General features: G+C 31.3%; 1 protein-coding gene across 1 annotated transcript; it reads right to left on the reverse strand.

Moving 5' to 3' along the window:
• Positions 1-335: 335 nt before the first annotated feature.
• LOC145595963 (uncharacterized) lies at positions 336-2,087 on the reverse strand. The gene is made up of 2 exons (XM_081652398.1): positions 1,795-2,087; positions 336-1,238 (listed from the first exon to the last, which is right to left on the reverse strand). The coding sequence occupies exons 1-2, from the start codon at positions 1,852-1,854 to the stop codon at positions 633-635; spliced, it is 666 nt and encodes a 221-aa protein (XP_081508524.1). The 5' UTR covers positions 1,855-2,087; the 3' UTR covers positions 336-632.
• Positions 2,088-16,961: the final 14,874 nt, after the last annotated feature.

The following is a 16,961-nucleotide window of genomic DNA, read 5'->3' on the forward strand; positions in this document are numbered from 1 at the left end:
TAGGCAAAACTTTCAAGAGTGACCATAAACCCATAAAATGCCTCACTTGAAATAATATACTCCATCAAGGAAGTAATTATAAGCTTTTTTTTTTTTTTTTTTTGAAGTTTTAAGACTAAAAATGAAGCTCATAATAGTTTTGGCATGGATCAAAAGCCTACAAAGTACATCGTATTACTTAGGGTGACATAACTTTTCCGAACATACAAAAGTATACACCGTACATAAGTACAACATAGTACATGTATGACTACTACCCGAACAAATTAAATCAAAACATGCATGTCGACTAACGAATAAGCTTAAAACAAAACCAATTGTCATCAACAAGTCTATGAACAAAACTTCATAATCACTCATTTTAAATTAGTCTGTACAAAGATATAGCCTAATCTCAATTAGACCATACATACATTATCATATACTACACACTTCTCAAACATTTGCATGGATGTCTCAGAAGCAACAGTCATTTATATTTACATTTATTACTTAGTCAACAATATCCCCTTTTCCTCTCCCAAAATTAAATTAATTCAAATAAAATAAAGACACATTCTTTTTTTTTTCCCCCTAAATTACGAATATTGTTTTTTTTTTGTCAGATATTTCAAAAAAAAAACATAAATATCTCAGGTAGTTCTGATGACGTGTTCCTCACCAGAAATCTGATCCACATGTCTAATCCAACGCTTCTTCTTCGTCAATGGAGCAGACCCACCGTTAGATGCTGCCACGTGTGCGATATCTAACCCCGGTCCTACGGGTAAAAAAGCAGTGCGTGCCACACGATATTTCCCTCCATCTAGAACTCCTCTCCACTTAAACCCAGACGACGCCGTTTTAACCTGAGCATTTTTGCATACCAAAACTGCCCCTCGATTACTTAACCTTGCTAACCTTAAGAACCTGGAAAAGTCTCTCCTTCGACTATCTACCACCAAAAAGTCAACGCCTTCCAGTTCGGACATAACTTCTTCCGGTTCTCCGACAAGAATCTCCGGTGTTGGTACGCTGTGTACGACGGATGACATCGCTTGCATGTAATCGGAACGAGAGCGATCGTCGGGTACTACGCATACGTGACGACCCCCCGTGTGACGGGCTGCGATTGCGAGACCGATGCTTCGAGGGGTAAAATTGCCATTTGACCATGTTTCTACTATTAGCTTTGAATTCCATCCTGCTGCCATCGCTGATATTAGTTCTGCTACTCCTGATTCTTGGTATAATTCACACTGCCATTTCAAAAAAATATAAACACGTTATAATCGAGTCTTGGAAGAACATTAAGAGACGAAAATTTTAACCCCGTGGTTTTTTTTTTTTTTTTTTAATATTTTGATATTTAATAAGATAAATTAATAATGTTAAAACTTAATTACAAAAAGTTACTCGTAGTTTTTAATTGGAAGTTACAAAAGTTAGTTAGCTGTTCACAGAAATTCATTTTTGGAAAAAATATTCACAGAAATTCATAATAAAATGAAACTTAAAGCAAAAGGAAAAAAAAAAAAAAAAAAAAAACTTCTACACGTTTCTTGATAAAAGCAAAATCTTGGATTTTGAATTAGTTGCAGAAATACAAATAGATACTCGTATTTATTTTGAATTTATTTTGTTTTTATTCAATGAATTAACCCAAAACCTAGTTTTATTTATTTATTCCTAATTTTTTTTTTGTTTTCGATAAAAAATAGTGAAGCAAAAAGAATTATGAAGGGGTTAAAGGATCAAATAATAAAACCAAAAATCAGACCAAAAGATGAAAAGGAAAAAAGAAGAAAAACTTACAGATTTAACGGTATCAATATAAGCTTTAGAAGCATTATCAGGAGACCAAACCACCTTCATTTTAATCAATCTTTGTTTATATTAATAAATCTTCAATAAAAACGAGATAAATGAATCTCTTGAAAAACTTGAGCTGTTGATTATCTCCTTATAATCGGTAGATGATAGCTGGTAAAATAAAGATGATAAGAGCTTGAGAAGAGAGAGAGAAAATAGAAAAAAAAGGAGAGAGAAAGTGAAAATATTTTCTTGGAGAATAAGCAAAATGTGTGTGGAAATAGAAATGAAAGAAAAGAAGCGACTTTTAAGGGAGTCACCTATTTCTCCTTTTAAAGGGAGAGGAGAGAGAAAAAAAAATAAGAGTTGACAAATTGTAATGGTGTGTTGTGTGGGTGAGTGTGTGCCGCAAATCCTACGTGTTTTCAAGGATAAGCTCTTTTTACTATGGGCGGAGAGGAGACTACACCAACGATGGATTCTTCTTCTATTCGTTGTTTTTTCTTTATTTAAAAATTAATAAATTATGTGAAATTATTATTATTAATATTGGGATTAATAATAAATGATTTTAGATTGGCATTTTTCCACTTTTAATTTGTTCAAGATTTTTTTATTGTTTTGGACCAATACTTTTTTTTCATTACATTTTTCTTAACATTGATTAGTATGGAATTGTAATCTTCTCCATGGACCAAGTTACCTTATTAGCTCCAACTTTCATGGCTAAGTGATGACGATTTTAACTTGGCTTTTGTAACCTTTTCCATGGACCAAGTTATCTTATTAGCTAATACTTTTATAGCTAAGGGATGACGATTTTAACTTGCCTTTTGTAATCTTCTATATGGATGAATTTTCGTCCTATATCAATATTGGTAATTTTGTGGTCATTGCATATCAAAAATATTTTATGTAAAGATAATGCCTCAATACTTCTATACACATTTATAAACTCTTTTTAATTAGCACGACGTCACTTACATGTGATGTCTCGTATAGAGCCAAAGTGTAAATTCAACACTCCCCCACACATGTATACATTTGGTCTAATCTATAAATATAACTAAAGTAACAACCGCTGACATCATCTTTTATTTAAATTGTATAGATGTCAAGTTGTGGTAAAAAAATTTCCCACCTAAATCAATTGCTGACATCATATTCTTATTTTTATCTTAACTTATTTTTTGGAACCTTCTCATTTTCTTACCTTAAATTATTAAATTATATATATGGAGTATATTCTTTTTTAAGACAATTATTATATTATGTTATTTTCTATTTATTTTTCCTACATTACTATGAATTTATAAGAAACTATCTGACTTCCAAATATAATTTCTCTCGGTTTAAGAGTACTCCATATTGTATAATTTGGTTAAATTTATACTATCTTCAAAATTATTAATTATTTAGATCTAAATAATTTTGCAATTAATGCTAATATTCTACTATTGTAATATCAATTGGTAAGAGTGGAAGCATATGATTCCATGGTGTTGTCTGATAATAGGTTGGATTAAAATTTAGCAACATTTAGTATTTGGCTGCTGCACACTGCACCTTAGTGTTTAACTATTGAGGAACATACAGCTATTTAGATAAGAAAATTCATAAAGAATACGATTATAGCTTGGTGTTGAGCTGTTGACTGTCGTTGTAGGTAATGTATCATGTTACTTGAGGTGTAGTTAAAAGTGTATATCATGTTACTTGAGGTGCAGTTAGAGATGTATATGTATCTTATATAGGAAAATTAATAGAGAATATCATTATAACTTAGTCTAATTATAAATTAAAATGTATCACTAAGCTTGATTAGAGATTGGTGGAAAGTATGCATGGAACTGCTATGTGTCATATTATTATGAAGAGAGAATTGAATTGAGCAGATTTGTTGAGGAGAAATAGTAACTTGCTAGATGAGCACCCCAAAAACACCAGTGGGGGTTGCTAGCGGAAATAGGAAAACTACCGTAGTTCTACCAACTATTATTGTGGATATTTGATTGTTTGCTTAATTTCGGGTGAAAAACACCATTCTAATTGATCTTATAGTTTTGAGTGTAAGACTCTCATTGAGGGTATGTTGTGTGCACCAGCAAAAGTTGTTCTCGTGTCTACTCAAGCACTCCTTGGTATGCATGTGTGTTCCATGAACTACGTTCTTTTACACGGGAACTAGGTACGCATTGCTGTCATCGATTACCAAGATATCTGTATTCTGTAGTCCTATTTCTAATGTTTCTTTGAATCGATTAAGTTGGGATACTTGCTCTAGTAATCTAGTTGAATAATATACTATACTGAAGTTTTGAAACTAATGTCTCTTCTTTTATTCGTTGTTTTTTTATTTAAATTAACAAATTACGTGAAATTATTATTATTATTATTATTATTATTATTATTATTATTATTGCGATTAATAATAAACAATTATTGATTGACATATTTCCACTTTTGTTCAAGATTATTATATTGTTTTGGACTAATGCATTTTTTCATTACATTTTTCTCAACATTGATTATTAATAATCTTTTTCATAGACCAAGTTACCTTATTAGCTACAATTTTTATGGCTAAGCGATAACGATATTAACTTGCCTTTTTGTAATCTTTTCAATGGACCAAGTTACCTTATTAGCTAATACTTTTATGGCTAAGCGATGACGATTTTAACTTGCTTTTGTAATCTTCTACGTAGATGAATTTTCGTCCTATTTCAATATTGGTGTTTTTGTGGTCATTGCATATCAAAAAATTTTAGGTAAAGATTATGCCTCAACACTTCTATACACACTTGTAAACTCTTTTTAATCAGCACAACGTCACCCACATGTGATGTCTCGTATAGAGACAAAGTGTAATTTTAAACTTCTCTCACACATGTATACATTTGGTCGAATGTATATTAAAGTCATTATGACCCTGATTTTGATACAATGTTAAATATGAGTTTGGGTTTCTTCACAAGACCCAGGGAAATTTCATCTTAATATCATTTGGTTATTGGAGTGACTTAGCTAGTTAGACTCTCAACCTTATAAAGACATAAAGTGTTTAATTTTCTCATCTTTGATTAATATAAGTATTCACGTGTGTTATTTGGAAAGATTGTGCAGCAATATTTTCAATGATATTTTAGTATAGCAAAATTGTATATTTTGATATTATAATATAAGATAAATTTACTAAGATATCATATGATTGTATTTCTTTCGCACATATATGTCAACTACTAAGATAGTATGGTTTCTGAAAATGGGTGAGAAATTCCTACCATTTCTTGCACTTCAGCACGAGTAACAACGAGCTAATTATAAATTACCTCAATGCCACAATTGTTAATTAAACATGAGTATTAAAACACGAGACGTGAAATGAACTATTATTAATAATCATCCAAACAAGTAAAATTTACTTTAGTTGTATAGATTAATTGAAGAGAACATACATGACCAGCGAAAGAGTGATGAAGTTTATTAATTTAATAATAACGGAAAAACAAATCTTATAATATCCTTACATCTCAAACATGAATATTGTAATCCAGTGTCGACATAAAAAATAATGTAAGATTTTATCTCGCGTGATTATTATTATCTTACACTTGTATAGTTGTATTGTTGATGATGATCGATGATGATTTTTTTACACTAGAATGAAGAATGAACGATCCACGTTTATAGTAGGAGTAATGTCGTCTTATTGTCTTTCTCCAATTATTAATGCAATGTATGCAAGCACATGGTTTTTTCGCACTCAATTCAAAGTCTTATTGAAATGCTAGTTTCTCAGGGTTTATTATCATAACATCATTCTACTTGGATTTAATTGGCACATGTCTTCCTTTTCATATGCTCCGTCTATTTCTTTCATACTTATTTCGAGTTAATATGATTTTCTTTTTGGCATTTTTTGTGCTATATAAAGTTAGGTTGTTCTAAATCTCTTTCTTCCTAAAAGTGAACATGTTTAATAAAACTAAGCAACACATCGAAATGGAAAGAGCATATAGGAAAGTTAGATTAACTGCACCTATTACTTTTGAAGTTATACATCTATACTAGGGTGGAATTCATTTTATCCAATTCGATATGTATTTCTTAGATTTTAAATTGACTCGCCTTGTATATATTGTATGACTCAGATGATATGATTGATGTTGAGTCCATGTGAAAGTCCACATTTGAGTGGTGTGTTGTCCCACATTGGTTGAGTTTATAAGTGAGTTTGTTTGATTATATTATTATTACTCGTTTACTCGTACTATATTGTGCACACATTCACACATATACAAAGCTAGTGTATATGTACAAGGGTATATATTGAGTTAGTTAGCACTAATGTATGTTGAATGCTGGTGAAATTCATTATTGTGTCCCCTAACCTTAACATGGTACATATGCATCTTTTCTATGTATGAGGGAATATACTTGTATAGAAAAGCTGAAATTTGTAATCTCATATCATTCTGGTAAACTTAATTCTCTTTAATTGCCTCTTAAATATAGAATGATATCTTAGTTGTTACATCACTTAGGTAAATTGTTCTCTCTTTCACGCAAAGAAAGGTCTTAAATTGGGAAAGTGAACATGCATGGTAAATGCATATAGGTGACCACCCTCTAGGCCTATCCCTTTGGCTCGCACCAAATAAAGAAAGAGAAAATGGCAAAAAATTATTTTTAATGTACCACTGTATCCGCAATTACATTCACAAATTAATAAGAACATCTCCAATAACAAGTTACAAATCATGTCATTTTTCATGCTACAATGCTGGCGGGTTTATTTATTAGTTCATTTAATTAATCATTCAATTAGTTCAATGTAGCTTGTTTGAGAACAAGTAATTTAATATACTCACTCTAGTGGTAGGCTACTTGCTTAGAATTTAAAAGAATTTGTAAGCAATTCCTTTATACATACAAGAGCATCTAAGCATCTTCATGAATATATGACAAGTTACATGGTATTGTAGCTTGGCTTGCCAATTTGCCATAATGCCATTTAAGATTTTCAAGGTACAATGTCTCAAGCCATAAACTCTACAATAATAGTTGGCTACCGCAAATTGTAGCTTTATACATGCATACAATATTTGATAAGTGATATTTCTTTATTTAATTATTACTATAGAATTCAGCTACCATTGTAACTAGTTTTATTTGAGCAAATTGCTAAAATTAGTTTTTCCCACTAATAATTTATAAGAAAACATTTATACGAAGTATTAAACTTCATTTGTTTCTTGATAAATTAATAGTCTATATTTATTTTACACTCATTAAAAGTTAACTTATTTAATATATTAAGAAACAAACAGATCGAGAAGTTAAACCTATAGATATGCTCTAAGTAACTATTGGAGTAACATACTTTGAAAAATTGATATGGTATGTAGTGACTTTCTTAATTTTTTTTTTTTTAATTTTTTTATTTTTAGATTCCAATGAGGTTACAAGCACCAATGAAGAAAAGAAAACAGAAGCTAATAGCAGAAAGTAAAAAGCATAAAAAGAAAACAGCCTAAGAAGTCTACCTAAGGAGGAATGAGCCGTGGCAAGGCCACACCTCTTACATCTTCCTCTAAGATACTATTAAGTTCTACCGGGATATTAGTGAAATATACCAGTTGAGAGTCCTGAATGACTCCGCGGTTGGCCAACCAATCCGCCGCTCTATTACCCTCTCGATAGACATGAACTAGGTTTACTTCCCAGTGTGTCATAGTGATCAAATTCTTGCAATATGTAATGTCATGAATATTCTCACCTCTTGGCTTGAAGTAAAAATACAATAATAGTAAACCATTAATCAACATGAAATCATTGAGGATGTGTAATCCATTTATTCATAAATTGAGAATTTGTCACTGATTATGTCACACTTAGCGTTCCAAAACAGTAATCTGCACCAAAGTTAGGCATAGATTACGTAAAAAGTTAGGCATTATGTAAGATGAACAATAACTTCGGTAAAAGTTAGAGATCGAAAAGTAAAAATAGCAATTAATAGTAAGAACATTCCAAACCAAGTGTGTAAGAACTAAGAACTATAGTCAAATTGAGGAAATATAAAATGGACCCACTAATGCATAAAAATGTGAGAAAATTAAATGAAATGAAAGTATAAAGTCAAGAGTCACATGTTTGTGGCCAACTTGGGATTGTGGCTTGTGTGAATGTCTGAATCAAGATTGAAAATGTACGGTGTCTTCAACACAACGTACATTCTTTGTTGTTTGGCCGTTTGGGTCATGCTTCTTAATCATTTATATTATGATCATCATTCATCATTGTTCTTTTGTAGTATCGTGGTTGTTTAATCGATCGTACACTTTTTATGGTGTGAAGACAGTAACATTACATTATATATACTCCGTATCTAATAGAGTTTACTTATTTATACATTAGTATACTATACGTATAACAACCTAATTAGCTTTGTCACTGTGTAGGGAGAGCCGCAAAATAGTGTAGATGGGTTTTAATTTTACATTTTTAGTACCACTTCCAAGACTTCAACCAATTAAAATTACATACACACATACATCTGACTATGAGCACACTACTCCGTAGTAAATTCTAGCTTAGCTCTCACATACTCCGTATTGAATTTATATTGTGGTTACATGCACAAGATAGTGCATGATTGATTACATAAAATTGTGAGAAATTATCCAAAATAACAGTATTTAATTATTTGTTTGGTGTACACATCTTATTATCATCATCGCTTTTAATTCACTTGGTGATTGGTTACTTTAATTCTATATATGGCACTAATGGTGGAGCTCAATTTATAGCTCATTGCTTGCGTAAGATGCTCACACTACTTCCGACTAATTTAATAAAGTCTCCAATAAATAATTGAATATGCAGACCCCACTATTCAATTAGGGACAAATTAATTAGTTTGGCCTAATATAAACGGTTCAAAAACCGTTTTTGTACTAATTGGAGATGCCAAATTTCATTCTATTACTAGAAGCTAAAAGGTAAGCAACTCAATTTATTTTAATTGTAAAGGGTGATTAGATAAAGATAAAATTTGAGTAACTACAACATATAGATAACAAGCTTTGTATCAAAATAATTCATAATTCATAATGAGCTTAATAATCACACCCATAGTTCAAAACACTAAAATATATAAACACCTCAAACGCACAAATTAGGTAGAGCACTTGAGTGTACCCTATGTAATGATGCATTTGAGTACTTGAGTACACTCGTTCTTTCCAATACATTTTTATGGTAGTTTCAATATAAAGTTCTTAAGTTTGCAAGAACTCAAAATAGATAGAGTCTACGAAGTACCTTGACATATACCAGTATAAGTTTAAGATTCTCATAACATTGGATAACTTTTAGACAATACACCTAAATAATAAAACACATTCCTAACTCTTCTTAGGACTTGTTATGATTAACTGAAATGGGTTGAACTGAACAGAATTGAACTGAACTGATTGGAGCTGAACTGAACTGAATATTTTATGAGAGAAGGAAATTAGGAATTGTACTAAATTGAACTGAACTGAACTGATTGGAGCTTAACTGAACAAGAGAACATGCCCTTATACTAGAACACCGACCTACCATACCTATGCTTCAAAGCCTTCAATCTACTTGATATCAAATGCATAATAAAATTTGCTCATCACAGCGTCAATTCTGATTTTGACTCAAACTCCTCGTCGAAGAAAAAGGAAACACTTTAAAGCTTTAAAACCACACAATTATAGAGCATATAGCACAAATGCACAATCATGTTCTTTTGTGCCTTTAAACACTTGAATTTTGAGTGGTGAAACAAAAAACGTTTCATGCTAACTTTTGTCTTATAAACAAAACAGAAGATGTCTATAATAAATAATTAGTTTAGGATTAAGCTACTTGGTTGAGTGACAAGTGCTAACTGTGATACCATGGTTGATCTAAGTACCTCAGCTCGTTGTCTTGTTGCATAACTTCATAATGGATGTATAGTATTGTGTGTTCGACATGCATGTATCAAACATAAACACGCCTTAGACATGAATATATATGTGTTCGACACATGAAATCAAGTCTCTGAATAATTTTGAGTGTATGTAGCAGATACGAGTACACGATTACATATCAATATAAATAATGTGATGTACACACTTGACACAAATAAGGTACTTTTCATCAATACGTATTAGTTGTCAATTATATTTTTAAAGGTCATTTAATTTTTGGTCTTCTCATCAATACGTATATTTTGGTCATTAATATGTCTAATTATCAATTTTTGGTCTTCTCATCAATACATATATTTTGATCATTAATATGTCTAATTATCAATTTTTATGTAATATATATTACAAGGTTTGTAATTTTATTTCTTTTATACTACCTATAAAAAGATACTTCTAACTCTATAGTCTATAATAGTTTATTATTATAGTATGTGTGCACTTACAAGAGCTATTTTTAGCTCTATTTAGGTTTGTTTTCAAACGCTAAAAGCTTGTAATTTTCGTTCAATTATTATTATTATTATTATTATTATTATTATGATTATTATTATTATTATTATTATTATTATTATCAAAAACAAAAGTCATACAACCTACAATAAATTAGTGGGAAGCCGAGATACAATCTGGGCCCCCACTCCTCTAGCTATAGCAAATCCTACCCTAGTGAAGATATGAGCTGCAGCACGAGCCCCAATGTCTTGCGTCGTCGAGAACCTCTGAATCCGCTTCAGTAACGCAACAGCCTCCTTCTCTAATTCCCCAAGCGAAGAAAAGGAGAAGGGAATGAAACCATATCCAATCGCCTGACATCGAGCTTCATACTTAACCCGCTTCCGATGAGCAGCATCAGCCACAACCCGCCCAGGAATAAAGTCAGATAGCCCTGACTGTGTCAAAGGAGAAGACCCTGTCAAATCAATACAGACATCGCGACCACGATCCCATGAATAAAGTAACACATCCGCAGGTCTGAGGGCCTCGTCGTTCCCTCCAGCCAACCCAATGTCAACCTCTTTTCTCGCTGAAATCCCAGAACGATAACAAACATCAACAAGGGTATCCCGAACAACATTATGCCGATGTTTAATACCCACAATACCAGCACAAGACACCGCGTGATCACCGAAAATATCTCCAGCAAAAACCCTCGAACAAGCAGAGCACGACGTCGAGATAGAGAACAATGGAACACCCAACCGATAGGACAACACACAGCGATAAGTCTTGGCGTTCATCGTCTGACCCAACCCCGAAATAGGAACCGCCCGGAGCCAAGCAGAGGTGTGATCACCCTGCTGTGATTTCCACAATGCTGATTGTCGAGGAGTTAAAGAATAAGCAGATTCTGCAGAAGCGGTAATCTTTGTGAAATACATATCTGCCAATTTCTTCATGAGTTTAGGGGCAGCGACCTCACTCGGATTACTCAAAATGTCAGACTCCACTGTTCCATTAAACAAACACAACGCATCCTCAAAGGCACGTCCAAGACCAACAATGCCAGTATGCCGAAGAAGTTGTGTCTGCTTATTATTATTATTATTATTATTATTCATTTTTATATATCATGTTGTAAATTTAACAATAATATAATAATGCAGTAAATGACAAAGGTATAGCTTAATACTCACGCATGGAGCATTCAAATTATTGATTGTAAAAACGTGCGCTAATACACCTAATAATTAGATTAAAGGTGTATATCATTGACTCTAAGTCAAGTAGGTTCCAGAATTATTAGTAAATTGTCAGTTAACAAGCCCCTAAGTATAATTTTAAAATTCTTAATGGTTTAATGTCAGTTAAAGTCTGTGCAACAACATGCAATTCAGCAGCCACAAGTCAAAAAGAATTAATATATTGGTATAGTATTAAGGAAAATAAATAAAGTAAATAATGTATAAAAACTTGAATCCAACGGAGTATCTATAAATATGAAATACAAGTAATAAACATAATTCCTTAAAAAAAATTAATAATTATTAATAAACATAATTAATTTGTATATATGATAGCACCTTATGAAGTACAACGAGTCTTGTGTGTGGCAAGTCATACGGTGTGGTTGATTTATTATAAGAGTATTTTTTTTATTTATTTGTATGTAACCTTATTTATTCATAAGAGAGTGGGTCAAAATGTCGTATTGGTCAACTTAGTGAATTACGTTTCCACGTTAACAGATTAGATATTTTGAAGAGGAAGGATAAGGCCATGGTCGGGATTGCTTGTTTGCCACCCTTGCAAGCCTGCCCCAAGCCGACCATTCAGTTGCTTTGAATCGGATTATAGGTTATTTTTTATATAACTAGATCTTTTCCTCAAATAGAATATAAATGTCCTTAATAGGGATTGAACCTCCAACTAGGCAACTATAAAACTAGAATAAAGATATAATCTTTATCTCTAGCTAGATCGGTCAAGTTTGGTATACATACACTATCATTAGTTATTGCTAACTTGTCTTGTACTTAAAGTGTATAATTAATTAGACTAATTACAATATATGATGCCGGCCAAATAAATTACTACCCTAGTTAAGTACTGAAAACTAACTGTAAAATATATACATTAGCAGCTAGCTGTCGTAGCACGTTTCAATCTTAGAAATTTGACATAATCTAAGATTAAACATATAGATAATTCTATAATTAATTAATTCAAACGAATTTTTTATTTATCAAGTGGTTAGATAGCTTATCATCATGTAGCCATATAAGCTATCATTGTGGAGAGCATCAAATTATAACTTTTAAAATAGAAATATAAAAATTGGACTAGTTGTCCTTTGTGGTACGTCCTTTTTGCGTTGACTTAATAAGGCTAAAAAATAATATTACGTACATATCTAATATTGGACATATTATAATATAAAATTATTATGTGATGTCAAAAGCGATAGGCTCAATTTTTTGAGGGATGTTATTTCTACACATGACCTAAACGACACAAAAATGTTGACATTATATATAATTTTAATTTATGATAGTTATAAAAGAAAATTATGTTTTATAATTAGTTAGAGTAGGTAAATATGATCTAATGAAATGATAATATAAGATTGTTTTGGAAACATAGTTGCTATGGGAATCTTTCATGACATGAGAGCCTTTGCTTTAGTTGGAATGACTTGAGCTATTAATTTAAATCTTTGTTGAGTAATGATTTTCAACATATATACGCCTGGATTTATTTAAGATGAAAAGTCAAAAATTGAATGTATGATTAAAATTATAATATTATGTGAAATAATAGTATATTACTTAACATTTAAAAAAATGTATAATATTGAAGATGTTTGTTCAACAAAGTTAGACGTGAAAAAAAATCTCACACATCACATTTGCGATTCTTATCCACTATATATGCTACCATGTCAATGTGTACGAAAAATTATAGACAACCTTACCATATCAAGAATATGAATTTGAAATTGTCAAAGACTTTTCTTTTTTGTCATAGTGTTTGGGACAAATTTTAGACTAAATCTTCATTCATTAGGTTTGCGGGGTTTGCTAATCATATAATCAAAAAGAGTATAATCAGCCAGGCTTAGATATGTTGAATATTAATAAAAATATATTAGGAGTTCGCAATTACAAAAGTAATGCATCTTAAAAAATGGAGTAAATACAACAAATACATTATAAAGCTAAGATAAGTGTATATAGAGAGAGAATAGAGGTAAAGACTAAAGATGAAATAAACTAGATGAGTTGAGACGTTGGACCAGTTTTCTTCAAAAAAGTTGATGAAACGTTAGTTGGACCGAGTACGACAATTTGCATCCATATTAATCAGGAACATTTTATTTATCCAGTTGGGAGAATAAAAAAGGCAAGAGTCTTATTATTGTTCGATGTTGAATTGAATTACAGTGAATGATGACGACTTGTTATATATATATTAACTAATTTTTTAGTATCCAATGGGAAAGTAATAGTTGAATTATCTTCATTGATTTAGTAAGTTGAATAATATCTTCATTGTCGTTGGCTAGCTAAATTCACGATCATTCTCCCTGTTAATTCTCTCCTAACAAACATTTGTTAGGATTTTGTTTAGTTGTATCATATCACATATCGTATCATTGATGATGGATCGGAGCTCAGTCTTTGTTGGACACATGATTACAATTGGGCAATTGGCAAACTCAAAATGGTACTAAAATCTTAATGTTGTTGCTCAAATCAAAATAGCAATGATAAATTTAGTATGGCGACGGAAAATTTTGTTTGCTTAAATTTTTGAATTAAGATTGCTATTGTCAATACTCGATTTGGATTTTATTGGAACGATATTGATTTAACTTACGAAATTGTTATTTGATTCTTTCTAAAATTATCGCATGTTTCATATTATCGCATATTTTTGCTGGATTTCGATAGATCTTCAACTAGTACATGAAGCATAAGATCAACAACTATAACAACTTCTTCAATTGCAAACATTTGAAATTTTGAGCTTTTGAGATTTAGGATTGCAAATAGATTTGTCAATATTGGAATATAGTCAATATTCCCAACTCTAATATAATCACACTGAATTTTTAAATTCAAACAAATGAATCATAAGGAAATCATTATTACTACTACAACAAATTAGCATATTGCACATGTTATGTGTGAAAGACATCATACAATGCAATATATATACACTCAATGATTATAGTTTCACTATTTCAATTGTTATGTATTTGCATGATACATCCATAATTCATGTATAGATGTAGTATGCCATTTTATTGATACATTCATTTCAACCAATTTTGCAAATATATACTTTATTCTTTCTGCAATCGCAACATTTGAAATTAAATTTTATACAATTCACTTCTTTAATTATAGTTTGTGATTTATACGTTAAAATAAATAATAGTTTTGTAGGATTTGGTTAGATTCATCGCAACTTATAAGAATTTTTAAGATATCCACTTTCTATGGATTTACATATATAAAGATAGTTAGTGTCCTCAGAGATGTTAATGTTATACATTGACATTGCAAGCATGAAACTCTAAACATTGCAATGTGATAATAACAAAGGAAGTATTAGACATGAAATAAAGAGAACACTACAATGGTTATTATAAATAAGAAATACTTCCTGTGCTCTTTTTTACTTGACCCGTTTTATTTATCACGCTTATCATTGCAAAACTTTAACTATCAATAACTCTAATTCTACTTAAGTAAATATTAAAAAGTTGTATATTATGATAATTCTTATTGAGAAAATTCTAACAAGACTCCGCATGAATATGCTTTTCCTTATATATAATTCTCAAACGGCAGTCAAAGGAACCAAGGAAGGTTGGTAAATAGTGTAAAAATCAAAGCGGACCAAGTAAAAAAGAACAAAGGCAGTGTTTAAATTTTTTTTTTTTCTTTTTTTTGGAAAGAAAAGTACTACGTATTAAAAAGAATTAATTAAGTCTATATGAATAACTCTCTGAAAAAAATTTAAAAATTTTCCTTTAAAAAGTTAACTTAAAAAAAAAAAAAAAAAAAAAAAAAACAAGCAAATTTCTTTGTGCGAGGTGAAATGGGCTTGGGCCATAAGCCCATACGCAAGATAGGCCGAATCTTAAATCTGTCCAACGATCCAAACGGCAAAGCCCAGCCCTTAATTTTGGTTGTGGCTAGTCCATCGTCGTAGGCTAACAAACATAAAAATACCCTTCCATTATTAGATAATTCAAGCAAATTATGCAAATATGAATAGCCTCTAAATAACGTAAAAGTGATCTTGGTTTAAGATTACTAATTACATATTGAAGGATAAAATCATCCTAGCACCATATTGGCATAAATAGAATAATGTAAAATTGAGTTGAACTTTAAAATACATCAAAAATTCAAAATAGAAATTTGAACAATATAAAATGGAGGGAGGGGAGGGGGGAATGTAAAATTGAGTTGAGCTTTAAAATACATCAAAACAGAAATTTGAACAATATAAAACGGAGGGGGAGGGTTTCTGTGTGGCTGGGGTTACTTGAGTTACTCCTGACCGATTAATCTCTCAAGTAACCCCTGACCAAATCCCTTAAGTAATCCTTGACCGAATAACTTCTGGCCAAATATATACCCTCAAGTAACCCCTGATCGAGTAAATCCTGATCAAATCTCTGAAGTAACCCCTCGAATAACCCATGATCGAACCCTTTAAGTAACCCTCGACCAGAGAACTCAAGTAACCCTAGTCAGAGAACTCGAGTAGTGAACCCCTGACCGAGTAACTCGAGTAACCCTACCATATAAAAATTTGCCAAATGGTGTTTTTACATTTAATATTGATAAATTTTATCTTAGTTGACTTGATGGTAGCTTAATATACTAGAACTTATCTTAAATCACTAACTTAAAAGTTTCACCTACTTGTATTAGACTTTACACTATGGCCATGTTTGGTAATTGGCTTTTTAATGGCTTTTTGGTTAGCTTTTGGCTTTTAGCTTTTTTAGGTGGCCAAACAGCCAAAAAATGTGTTTGGTAATTGGCTTTTTAGTTAGCGAAAAAGCTGGCTTTTAAGCCAAAATGAAAAAGCTGCTTTGAGTAGTTTTTTTTTTTTAGCTTTTGACTTGTTGACCCACAAATTATCTAATAAACAGCCGACAACCAACAATTAATTTACCAAACACTTTTATAAACAACCAGCTTAAACATCCAATTTCAAAAGCCATTATAAACAGCCAAACATTTCAGCTAGTCAAACAAGCCAAGTGAACCAGCCAACAGCCATTTGCCAAACAAGACCTATATTGGCACAATGGATGTATAAAGATGCACATCTTGTTTTGGTTTCATTTTATTTTGGGTTAAATTAATAATGGGTGAGATAATATTGAACTGCAAACCAGAATAAGTCGGGTAAACTATAACATGTTAATAGGTTGTGTCGAATTATAATCGATTTTAGATCTCAATTGAGTCAATTAAATTGGATATAGGTTCAGTTCGATCACCATAAAGTATCAAGTCCAATCCAATCGCTTGTCAATCAACATCACGTTGGATTTGATTCAAGCTAAGGGTCTCAAACATAACTATATATTACTTAACGTATAAATCATATCAATTACATTATACTAAAGACGAATCTGATATGACACTTGTCAGGTTTTGATTAAAAAATTCCCGCCACTTTTAC

This window comes from Chenopodium album, chromosome 2 (assembly GCF_948465745.1).
Source record: "Chenopodium album chromosome 2, dcCheAlbu1.1, whole genome shotgun sequence".
Taxonomy (NCBI): domain Eukaryota; kingdom Viridiplantae; phylum Streptophyta; class Magnoliopsida; order Caryophyllales; family Amaranthaceae; genus Chenopodium; species Chenopodium album.